Below are 12,156 nucleotides of genomic sequence, written 5' to 3'. Positions count from 1 at the left end.
ACCATCCCTTTTCCGTGTCCTTTTGGCAATTGGAGGAGGTTTTCGAAAGCTGTCAGAGGTCTAGTTGCTGCTGGTTTTACAGTTGGGTTGTTCAGAAAGGCATGTAGTTGATGTTGTGCTAACCAGGACATTGGGATGTCTTCTAGTTTGTCCTGTATTTCTTGTGGTGACAAAGGTTTGTTGTCTTTATAAAAGTCTATTAAGCGATGTAAACCTTTGGTTTGCCAAGTCTTCATCTGGAGGTTTTGTGCTGCATGATGGAACAAGGGATGGTAAGCCAGGGGAATTAATGGGGATGGGGTTGGAGATAGTTTACTAGTTTCTGCTTTCCATGCTTTGAACATGGTTTGTGTGTATCTGTTGAGTGTTGTGGGAATCTTCCTTAATTTGTTTGGGAGAAATGGATATGCTGTGGTGCAGATATTTTCAATTGAGTCCCTCTCCAGATGTACCCATTGTTTTGTCTCGTCTTGTAGTATATATGGGATTATATGGCGTATTTGGTTGGCGTTGTAGTATGTTTCTATGTTGGGGATTCCCCATCCTCCTACTGAGGTGGGGAGGTGAAGGTATTTGGTGCCAATCCTTGGTTTTTTATGTGAGAAAATAAAAGAATGTAATTTTCCCTGCCATTTGTGAAGTTGGGTTGGGGGGATCCAGATTGGGAGGGTTTGGAATAAGTATGTCAGTTTTGGGAGGGTGACCATTTTGACGATGGCTATTCTGTCTGAAAGAGTGAAACTCATACTGTCCCATTTCTTTAGGTCTTTGTTTATTTGTCGCCACATGGGCTTGTAATTATGGAGGTATAATTTATTGAGGTTCTTGGTTATTTGTACCCCTAGATATCTGAATTTGGTATGACAAAGTTTTATTTTGGTGATATTAGTAAGTTCTTTTTGGATATGGGGAGGGGTGTTGAAGCACATGGCTTCTGATTTTCCAAAGTTTACCTGTAAGCCCGACACCATTGCAAATGTGTTGAGTTCTCTGATTAGGGAGGTTGCTGTATTTAATGGGTCTGATGTTGTGACCATCAGGTCATCTGCAAAGAGCCCTAATTTATAATTTTTGCCTTTTATTTCCACTCCCTTGATGTCTGTGGCTGCTCGGATTCGGATTGCTAGGGGCTCCAAAGCTAGGATGAATAGGAATGGAGACAGCGGGCATCCTTGTTTTGTGCCTCTTTGAATTGCTATGGTGTTTGAGTCCATATTATTAATTCTGCATTTTGCTGAGGCTTGGGAATATATTTGTTTGAGGATTTGTAGGAAGTTGGGGCCAAATTTCATGTTAGTTAGTACTGCTAATAAGTATTTCCACTCCAAGCAATCAAAAGCTTTGAGGATATCTAGGGACATAATTGTCAGTGGAAGTTTAGTTGCCTTACTGTGGTTGATTAAGTTTAGTAGTTTCCTGATGGGGTCTGTAATATTGCGACCAGGGACGAAGCCAGTCTGGTCTGGGACTATTAAATTGCCTAGAAAGATTTTTAAACGATTGGCCAATATTGATGTGAATATCTTGTAATCCTGATTTATTAATGAAATTGGGCGGTAAGATTCTACTTTGAGGTTGTCCTTTAATGGTTTTGGGATGGAGACTATTTTAGATTGATTCCATGTTTTGGGAATGAGCCCCCCTTTCATGATATCATTGAATAGGCGTATCATGTAGGGCATCAGGGGTTCTTTGAATTTTTTATAGAATTCTGCCGTGAAGCCGTCTGGGCCCGGGGCTTTATGTGGTTTCAAGTTTTTAAGGACCGTATCTATTTCCTCAGGGGTGATAGGGCTGTCCATAAATTCCTGTTCCTCGTTGGTTAAGGTGGGCATGGTCAGTTCTGCCAGGAATTTTCTAATTCCCTCCTCAGTTGGGTTGTGAGAAGTGTACAGATTGGAGTAGAATTCTGCAAATTCAGAGGTTATTTCTTTCGGGGAAAATGTCACGTTGCCGTCTTTTTTGGCGATGCAGTGTGTTCTTGTTTTAAGTGCTTTTTTCCTGCATCTATTTGCTAATAGTCTGGAGTTTTTCCCTCCATACTCATAGAAGCGCTGTTTAGAATATAAAATATTGATCATTGTTTTGTTGATTTCTAAGGAGTCTAATTCTCTTCTCTTTTGTTCTAGAAGTTTAAGTAGTTTTTTGGAACCTGTTTGTTTGTAACGTGATGAGAGGGCAATGATGTCTTGTTCTATTTTGTTAATTTTTGAAGAGGTTTGTTTTTTAAGGAGTGCTTTCTCTTTTATGCAAACTCCTCTGGTCACCGCTTTCATAGCGTCCCATAAGAGGGGGGTATTTATATTGTCTACATCATTCTCCTTAAAATAGTTTTGGAGAGTTTTTGTGATACTTGCTCTAATTTGGGTGTTTGTGGTTAGAATGGGACTGAAAGACCATGATGGAGTAGTTTGCGTTTCTTCACCTATTTTAACAGTGACTTCTACTGGGGCATGATCTGTGATTTTGATGCTGCCTATGTTTGTTGATTCTACCAAGGGGATCAGACCCTGTGTGAGCAGGATGCTGTCCAGTCTGGACGTTGTACCATGACGTCCGGACTGGAATGTGTGGGTGATGTCTCCCGGGTTGTGTTCGCCCCAAATGTCATAAAGACCCCTGTTTTTTAACATTTTTAGTAACTTGTAAGAAGCCTTAGTTGTTTGGGAGGGAGGGTTGAGGAGGGTTGCCTGTGAGTTTACAGGATGTGTGTTTTCCAGAGTTATGCCCTTAATATTTAAGTTAAGGTCGCCTCCTAGAATTGCTTCCCCCTCAGAGAAAGAAAGGAACTTGTTTAGTGTTTTTTGAAAGAATTCAAGTTGTCTCGAGTTAGGGCCATATAATGAGCCGATTGTCAGTTTAATTTTGCCATCTAGTATTCCTTTAATGAAAATGAATCTACCTTTTTTGTCCTTTAGGACTGTTGTGGCGTTGAAATTTAAGTCCCTACTAATTATTACAGCTACTCCGCGGGCCTTTCCTGAGCCTTGTGCTACCCATTGTTGACTAAAACGAGGGTCATTCAGGAGTTTGTTCCCTTTGGGTGGGTTGTGTATTTCTTGTAGGAAGGTGATGTGTGGTTTCATGGTATTTATGTATGAGGTGATACGTTTTCTCTTGATTGGGTTTCCCAGCCCCCTCACATTTAGTGTGATTGCTTTTAAGCTAGCCATCTTGTTTATTTATTCTGTAGGATGGTTCCTTGCCAACCCATTTGGGGTGTCCTATATCCCTCACTTCGTGTCGTGTATTGAACCATTGGAGTTGCGCTGACTTATGATGTGGCAGGTGGGGGTTCAATGGGATCAGAATTAGAATCGGGTTAAAGAGTGGGAGGTAAGTTATAGAGGGTTTCCTATATGTAGTTATATAGGTGTTCGTTTGGGGTATTTTGGACCTTTTGGCAAATAGCCGGTTGGTCCTTGGTCTCGGCTGATGTGAAGGGCTGTACTCAAGGACAGGCCTTCCCCTTCGTCGTTTATGACAGGGGGTGATCAGCAAGACGGTGTAGAGTGGTTTCGTAATGTTAGTGTCTGGTATAAGGTTCGTGAGCAATAGTACAATTGCTATTATACATTTAGTAAGTGCTTTTATTATACATTTAGTAAGTGCAGTTCCCTGGTGCTTTTACCCATATGCTAGCAAGGTAGCAGGTAGGACCGTGAAAAGAACAATATGTAGGTAGAACAGTGAAAGCTATCTTCTAAGTAGGGGATGATATGAAGCAGACTGAACTGTTTGTTTGTGAAAGACATAACTGCAGACCCAGTGCTGTGAAACACACCAGCTTCACTGTGCTTTAGTGTGGAAATGTGAGAACACCCTAACTGAGGGCTTGCAACCATTTTCATTCAATGGGTTAGCCAAGAGTTTCATGTATTTGGACAATGGCTGGAGGTGACTATTGCCCAAAGACATCTAGACAACACATGCCACACTAATGATGGTCTCAAAAAACATCCACAAAGCTTTGGTCATTTAGGGAATATCCAGCTATATTTAAGAGATGAGAACTCCTTGAAGCTTGCGTCAAGGATCCCATATAGGAAGATCTCCTTCGTTGTTGTTTTTTCTTTAGCAATTTCAACCTGTTGGCTTCTCACAGACAAAGTGGACTTTTAAATTACAGGCAATGTCATTCCAATTACCCTCCTTATAAAGGACAGCACAATCTTCCACACCATGAATATTGTTGGGCTCTCCTTGCTTCCAGAACCTGTAACAGAGAAGCAGTTAGTACATACAGTGGTACCTCTACTTACGAATTTAATGTGTTCTGAACGCACATTTGTAAGTCGAAAAAAATTGTTAAGTCGAATCCCATAGGAATGCATTGGGAGAAAAAAATTCTTAAATCGAAGCAACCCTATCTAAAAATTCGTAAGTAGAAAAAATCCTATCTAAACTGCATCCAAGATGGCGGATGGAGCTCCGTTCGTAAGTAGAAACATTCGTAAGTAGAGTTATTTGTAAGTAGAGGTACCACTGTAATTGTGAAATTGCTGTAGAAGAGGCTTGCTGAATTCTGTGGATGCCTTCTACGTTGGTAGGGAACCAAAGTTGGGGACCACCTGATCACAAATCAGACCTCATTGTGCTCCGGAGAGCAAATATACTATACAAAGCTGGTCAAAAAGGGAGGGATGACATGGGAGAGTGAAAAAACAGGAGGAGGGCTAATGCCTCAAAGTGGCAGTGAAAGATAACCATGTAGGCCTACTGATTCTTACTGATTTCATTAATAGAGATATTTAGGTGCAAATAATATCATTCAGACTTCCTTTTGTGCCGTATTTCAGCTTCACACTTGAAAGCTCTGTGTCTAAGCAGGGGGGAGGGGTGTTGGTCCCTGGGACAACCCACGCTTTACTTCTGAATTGGGGCAAATGGCAATCCGATGAAAACCCGCTTGCTGTTTGCTCCAATTCAGCGGTAAAACGTGGGTTTCCTCAGGGAAAGCACCAGGACAAAGAACAAACAAACAAGCAAGCAGGACGTTTACACCCAGAGCTTTAAAGCCCGGACCTGTGCCTAGAAACACAGCACAAAAGTCTGGATGAGCCCTGTACCTAGGAAAGCAGCTAGAATAGTTGATTCAGCTGCTTGAGCAGCTCCACTAGATCAAGCCAAGGGATTGGATCCTATGGAAGGAGCGTAACAAAGAAAGTTTCTGTCCCCTCCGTCCTTCCGCCTCCCAGAAAAGCTTCTCAGAGTAATAAACTGTTATGTACTGAGCTGAATCCTAGAACAATAGGATCCAGAATACAGCAGTCTGATTGGTCCGCAGGAGCCACCCAATCCAGCTCCAGGTGGAAGTGAATTAGCAACCTGATTGGTCTGCAGGAACAGCCAATCAGGCTGCTGGCAGAAGTGAATCCACAACCTGATTGGCCTACAGGTGCAGCCCTGAAGTAGCCAATCACGGAAGGCCTATTGTGTAAATAATGTATATAAGCAGATGTTTTGGGGAAAGAGACATTCTTCTCTTCTTCTGTTACTACTACAACCAACTAAAGAGCATGAAATTCACTCTCGACTCCAAGTATATTTCATAAACACAAGTATATTTCATAAACAATCTGGGATGTTGCTCTGGCCAGTTTTATACAACCCTCTCTTCCCACAACAGTCCCCTGAGCTGCATTTCACATTGTTATCCCCCCGCCCCATACCCCATGACCCCCTTGAGAAGCTTTCAGGGGCGCAGGAGGTTGCAGGGTAAAAGAGGAATGGCTATGTGGCTCCTGGGAATTCCTGACACCGTTCTGCCCCCTGCCTTTTCCTTGTAAGGGGTCCAGAAAGAAGAGCTAGGCATCACCCACATACCTTTCTGTTGGTGCTGATCCATCAACCCACTGCCACGCTCCCTCGTTCACTGCATCACTTAGGCCAATCCAGACCGAGGTACGCTTTATTTTTGTAACCACAAAATCCTAGGAAGAAAAACATGTAGCACCTTCACAAATGCTGTAGCACATGAAATCCATAGTCTGCCTAGCTGCAATATGTTGATGTGATAACAATGCATTCAGGACTTTAATCAGCCTTAATGGTGCACACCTAAATTTCTTGTGTGCCCTTGAATCTCTCCCACAAAATAGGGACCATCTGGAGGCACCCTGAATGGCTGGCCTTTTGCCTCCATTTCTGCTCCCTTCAGAGGATGATACTATCAATTTGTGGGTGGGTAGGGGAGAGAAATATCTATGTGGCCGTAGGCTACTTGGAGGGAAGGTGGGGTATAAATGCAGTAAACATGTAGAACAAGTGCAAGAGCTGTAAAACCTGCCCACTCAGAACTGATATATGTGTGACAATATGTTAGCTGATTTTAAAAATTAAAAATGAATTACCAGAGTGGCGATATATTTACTTAGGTTTCCCTATCCTCTTCTCTACCCACATATTGCCTAGGTGGAGGAAAGCAACTGCTAGGAACTGGAAGCTGCTTGAATTCTTAGGAAAATCTGGTTTGGATAGAGTATAACTACAGGGCAAGCAAAAGACAGTTTTATGAATGAACAGAGCAAATGTGCCTTACGACCAAAGGTGCTGCTCAGACCTGCTCAGACCTGCTGTTAATAATGACCAGGTGGGAGCTGATAGTAATGCAGAATTTTCTGGCATCTTCCCATTGCTTTTCATCTTCTGAGTAGTAGTAGCAGCTTCCTAGAAACTCATGCCAGGATAGAGAGTCAGTCCTCCTGCAGATTTCTGAAAGAGGGAAAAGTTTTATATGGAAGCTATCAATAATAATAGTGGCAGTAAAGGAAAGATTGATTAACTGGAGTGCAAGCTGAACTGTAGCAGAACAGAAACAGTTCTGATTGCAACAAACATAGGATGCCTCCTTATACATCACTATCTGGGATTAGAACCACTAAGATGGCAAGACACATCTTAGGGTTAGGAATTGTTATAATGTGGTCTAAAACATGGAGGTTGGGACGTTCCCCCCTCTACTATCCCTGCATGGAGCCCCAGTTTGTCAAATAGATTTGACTAGAGGTTTCCATGGATAAATTCTGTTCGGTGATGCTTTTTGCTTTTCTATATCAGTTGCTTACATCTTGTTCCTCTCGCATGTACCTCTTATATTTTCCATTGCACTCATTTTTTCATCCAATTTAGATATTTGTTCCTCCACTTTTCTAACAGTTGCTTTGCTCCTCTTGTCAATATGTTCTTCTAAAGCTTTAAGTTCCTTCAGAAAAGCAATCTTTAATTTGTCAGCTGTTAGAGGGACGATTGAGACATCACAGCTTTCCTGTGGGCAGGTGGTATTCAGCTTCCTGAGCTCAGAGAAGATGGCGGCATCTAGGAGGGCAAGAGATGGGCATCAACGCATGAGCCACCCTGCATGGAGCCCCACACCATTGTTGCTGCTCCCTCCAGAGGCAAGTTTGCAGTCAGACATTTTATGGGGAGGGAACCTAAGCAGACAGGGGAGGGATCGTTACAGAACAACAGGAATGCAAAGCCAATATGTGTAAAGTTACTTAACACTACAGTGGTACTTCGGGTTATGAACTTAATTCGTTCCAGAGGTCCGTTCTTAACCTGAAACTGTTCTTAACCTGAGGTACCACTTTAGCTAATGGGGCCTCCCACTGCCACCACGCTGCCACCGCCGTGCAATTTCTGTTCTCATCCTGAGGTAAAGTTCTTAACCCGAGGTACTACTTCCGGGTTAGCGGAGTTTGTAACCTGAAGTGTTTGTAACCTGAGGTGTTTGTGACCTGAGGTACCACTGTATTAAATATCAATAAAATGTAATGTAATTTCATATTTTAGAGAGAGAGAGAGATGGGTCAGTTATCCCAGTGCCTTTGCACTCACGGGCCAGTTTGCATATTCCCAGTTCACTTCTTCCTGAACATTTAAGTAGCATACTGCATGCACGGCCTTCCTTATAACTTCTGTAGTAAAATTACTAGATGCTTATTTTCAAATGAAAGCTAAATATTCAAGGTGGAGAGCTAGAATATATGCGAAGAGCCCAGCCCTGCCCATGCAGCTCGCCCTATAGGCACAGCCTGTGACGGAATACAGCGGATTCAATCAGGATTTCCCCATTTCCCTCCATTGGTCACACTCTCTGACTTGGGAGAGGGACTGCTGGGTTCTGTGAGGCACAGAGCCCCTCCAATGGTACCGTGACTGGCCTTGCACTTACCAAGGCTCAGCCAAAGGGATTGACCTACACACACACACACACTTTCCAGTGTAATTACTGAGATCTGAAGCTTGCGAAGATGACAGTCTTGGGAGATGCCCGCCAAAGCACAGAGATATGAAGCTCATTTGTTTGTACGCAGACCTTCCAGCACCACAGTACACCATAAAGGTAAAGGTAAAGGGGCCCCTGACCATCAGGTCCATTCGTGTCCGACTCTGGGGTTGTGGCGCTCATCTCGCTCTATAGGCCAAGGCAGCCGGCGTTTTGTCCGCAGACAGCTTCCGGGTCATATGGCCAGCATGACAAAGCTGCTTCTGGCGAACCAGAGCAGCCCACGGAAATGCCGTTTACCTTCCCGCCGGAGCGGCCCCTATTTATCTACTTGCACTTTGATGTGCTTTCGAACTGCTAGGTGGGCAGGAGCTGGGACCGAGCAATGGGAGCTCACCCCGTGGCAGGGATTCGAACCGCCGACCTTCTGATCAGCAAGCCCTAGACTCTGTGGTTTAACCCACAGCGCCACCTGGGTCCTTCACGGTACACCATATATGTGTACAAATAAATCTTTTCTCCCCTTTGAGTCCCAGTCCCTCATTGCTTTTATCTCTTGAAGCTGGGGTGCTCCACAGTGTGTCTTGACACACATGAACACTCACGCTGTACGAGAAGAATGATGCCAATCAGGAGACCAACAAGAGCCAGGAGCAGAACCAAGCAGTTTCTCCAACAGCCTTTCCATTGGGCTGGAGTTAAGGTGCATTGAGCTGTGGCTGGGTGGAGAGAGAGAAAGAGGGAGGGAGAGAGGGAGAGATTTGAAACAGCTCAGAATGGCAACTCCAGGAAAAAAGAGAATCCAATAGCAAGCAGGCTGCTGCTGCTGCCGCCGCCGCCATGTTAAGGCATGGTCAGTGTAAGGGTGCCACAAAGGCATTCAGGATAGCCTGCTGGAACTGTGGAGAAGCTGAGGTAATTGTAACGGTGATATAAGCTATGCTGTGGGCAACAAGCCATGTTCTGAGTGATTGTCTGCAATATGTTAACCAGTAGGGTTGCCATACGTCTGGAATTTCCCAGACATATGCAGCCAGAAGCAATGGCTGGGCAAAAATCTAGGAAAATCTGGACGTATGGCAACTCATGTCAGCAGTGTAAAAAAGAAGAAGAATTGTGTCCGGATTTTCACTTTTTGAAATATGACAACCCTATTAACCATGACTTATAAACTGGTTAGCTATAATGAACAAGGCCACCGTTACAAGGCCACAGTGTGGCAACTGTAATGTACGCATAGCTGCCCTCCCAGTCTTCCCTTGTGCAGAATAGCCAGCAGAGGGCAGCAACACTGAAGCAACCAAGGGTCCATTCTTCTCATACCTGGTGGTTCAGGCAGTGCCTTTGGCTCCTCCATTTCACGAGGCACAGAGATGCTGTCATAGTCGCTCTCTTTGTCGAAGTCTTCATATTCCTCTAGACAGGGGGATGGACAGAGTTAACTTTGGGAATGTACCGATAGGGATATCAACAGAAGCTGGGAGGCTCCTCTTCCCATTTGTAGCAGGTGAGCTCTGCTTCCCACAGTCTTTTTTGTTGTTGCTACGCTTGAATCTGAGTCCACGGCTATTTCTTCTTCGCCCCTCCACCCATGCTTCAGAAGGTGGGCTGTCACTTCCCCCCACCCCAAAACACACCCCAAGTTTATCTAATTAACTTTTGTCCTGTTTTAAAGCAAACCTCAACTATCCATTTGCTAAGCTTGAGACACTTCTATCTCAGAAGGCATGGGTGGGTGGAAGTAAGGAGTGGCTTCATAATACATAGCACCTCCCTCGCTCCCCTGCTGACCACATTTTAGCAACAACAACAACAAAATACCTTCTACATTTCCAGTTTTCCTTGTGGGTTGTTGGGGAAGGGGACGGCAAGTCCCATACAGCTGGAGATCTCCTCTGCTTGATACTCCTGTGTCATCATACATGGTCTACACTGAAGAAAGTGAGATGCTCACTTGAAATATAAATCTTCCTCCTGCTCTCAGGTTTCATTTCATCTATTTTCTTTGGTTTCTCTTCCCTTTTAAGTGGTTTGGGGCAGATTCAATATCTGGCTGGATAAGGTGGAAACCCACCTGTGTTTGGGTTACACCTGAGCAAAGTGAGTTAATTTTCTATTTTTATTAATAAACTTATACTTCCAGTAATATATAAATATCAAAACATAGAACATATAGCCTAAGATAAGCAATAGCAGTCCGTAAACATTTATTTTGTTTATTTATTATAATTTTATTTATGATGATAAAAAACCACAGTGACTAAACACTACATAATTCTCCATGAAGTGCAAGAATAGAAAGCAATCTAGGCCACATTCACACCACACATTTAAAGTACTTTTATGCCACTTTAAACAGTCATGGCTTCTTCCCCCAAAGAGTTGTTGTTTGTTAAAGGTGCTAAGGGTGGTTGGTAAATCTCTATTTGCCTTCCAGAACTACAGTTCCCAGAGTTCCCTGCAAAGGGGCAGTGATTGTTAAGCCACTGTGAGAACTGTAGCCCTAGAAGAGGAACAGGGGTCTTCTAACAACACTCAGCACCCTTAACAAACCAGAGCTCTCAAGAGTCTTTGGGGGAAGCCATGACTGGTTTGACTTCACCCCTGAAGGTACACTTTTCCATTGCATTCCGAGATAGACGGGTGCCAACCAACCAATCAACTATGTTTTAAATCTATAATGTGAATGTCACTCAAGAGTCACATTTCATCCTGTGGCCTCCTGAACAGGAAGTTGCATAGCCAGCTTTTCAGTTCATCAAGTTCTTCCCAAATTACTTCTGAGTTCCTTGTGGTTTAAAAAAGTACAAGCCTTTATTAATAAACATAAAAAAGGGAAACCACTCTTCTACAAACATGCCATGCCTAATTATCCCCCGTGATGTTCTTGCAGAGAAGCTGGTAAAATGTGGACTGGACAAGGTAACTGTTAGGTGGATTTGTAGCTGGTTGACTGAATGAATCCAAAAAGTGCTCATTAATGGTTCCTTGTCATCTGTCTTGGGCCTGATGTTGTTCAGTGTATTTATAAATGACTTGGATGAAGGAATTGAAGGGATGCTCATCAAATTTGCAGATGACATCAAACTGGGAGGACAAAATTGGGATTCAAGATGACCTTAACAGATTGGAGAACTGGTCCCATATAAGAAGAATTTCAATAGGGACAAATGTAAGGTTCTGCACTTTTTACAAGCTGCACAAATATAAGATGGGGGACACCTGTGAAAAGGATCTAGGGGTCTCAGTAGACCGCAAGCTTAGCATAAGTCAACAGTGTGATGCAGCAGTAAAAAAAAAAAGCTAATGCTATTCTAGGCTGCATCAACAGAAGTCTAGTGTTGAGATCAAGGGAAGTAAGAGTACTGCTTTCTTCTGCTTTGTTCAGACCACACCTGGAATACTGTGCCAGGTTTGCCTCTGCAGCTTTGACCTTCTCTCCTGCTCCCATTGTTGCCTTAAAAATTTGGCTCATCTCGATCAGAGTTTACAAAGCTGCTCATCTTCAGGGATGGGTGGGGTTGCGCACAGGCCTCGCGTTTCCCGCCCTCAGCGTGGGGCCTGTCAGGGCCCCCGCATCACAGGGGAGTCCTGGCATGCGTCATGTCCACAGCTGGCCAATTCAGCCGGCTGGGGGCATGGCTTGCCACATTTCAGCGGCTGCACGGCCAGAAGCTCTTTCTTGTGCTATGGACCTTGGTTGGTCGACTTTGAGGGGTGTGGTAGGAATTTTTCCATTTGGCAATCTGGCACCAGCCACTTGGTTTTCGCCTACCTCGTGGCAAATTGGCACAACTTTGTAAGGTTTGGTGGTTAGGCACTAGAAAAGCTTGGTTTATGGAAGGGGAGGTTGCGGCCATCACCTGCCCCTCCCCTTTAAGGGTATTCTGTTAAAGGAATCCTGGGGTCGTGGTTCCTGTCCAAAG

The 12,156-nt window shown here is 43.9% G+C and overlaps 1 protein-coding gene across 1 annotated transcript; it reads right to left on the bottom strand.

Moving 5' to 3' along the window:
* Window positions 1-3,574: 3,574 nt before the first annotated feature.
* On the bottom strand, window positions 3,575-10,156 carry LOC118076475 (uncharacterized). Its single transcript, XM_035099256.2, has 7 exons — window positions 10,052-10,156; window positions 9,554-9,646; window positions 8,836-8,949; window positions 7,090-7,317; window positions 6,563-6,714; window positions 5,827-5,933; window positions 3,575-4,216 (listed from the first exon to the last, which is right to left on the bottom strand). Exons 1-7 carry the CDS (start codon window positions 10,152-10,154, stop codon window positions 4,084-4,086), a joined length of 930 nt encoding a protein of 309 aa, XP_034955147.2. The 5' UTR covers window positions 10,155-10,156; the 3' UTR covers window positions 3,575-4,083.
* Window positions 10,157-12,156: the final 2,000 nt, after the last annotated feature.

Source organism: Zootoca vivipara, chromosome 2, assembly GCF_965207765.1.
Source record: "Zootoca vivipara chromosome 2, rZooViv2.hap1.1, whole genome shotgun sequence".
Classification (NCBI taxonomy): domain Eukaryota; kingdom Metazoa; phylum Chordata; class Lepidosauria; order Squamata; family Lacertidae; genus Zootoca; species Zootoca vivipara.
The sequence above is the reverse complement of the archived record's forward strand: the minus strand, read 5'-3'. Positions and strand labels throughout refer to the sequence as shown.

Bases quoted from the DNA above. Each gene is read 5' to 3' on its own strand.
- LOC118076475 (XM_035099256.2), bottom strand. From the start codon at position 10,154: ATGTATGATGACACAGGAGTATCAAGCAGAGGAGATCTCCAGCTGTAT. The intron at 6,715-7,089 runs GTACATGCGAGA...TCCCTCTTTCAG, and splicing joins TGCAATGGAAAATATAAGAG to AAATCTGCAGGAGGACTGAC. The intron at 4,217-5,826 runs GTATGTGGGTGA...TCTCTGTTACAG, and splicing joins GGATCAGCACCAACAGAAAG to GTTCTGGAAGCAAGGAGAGC.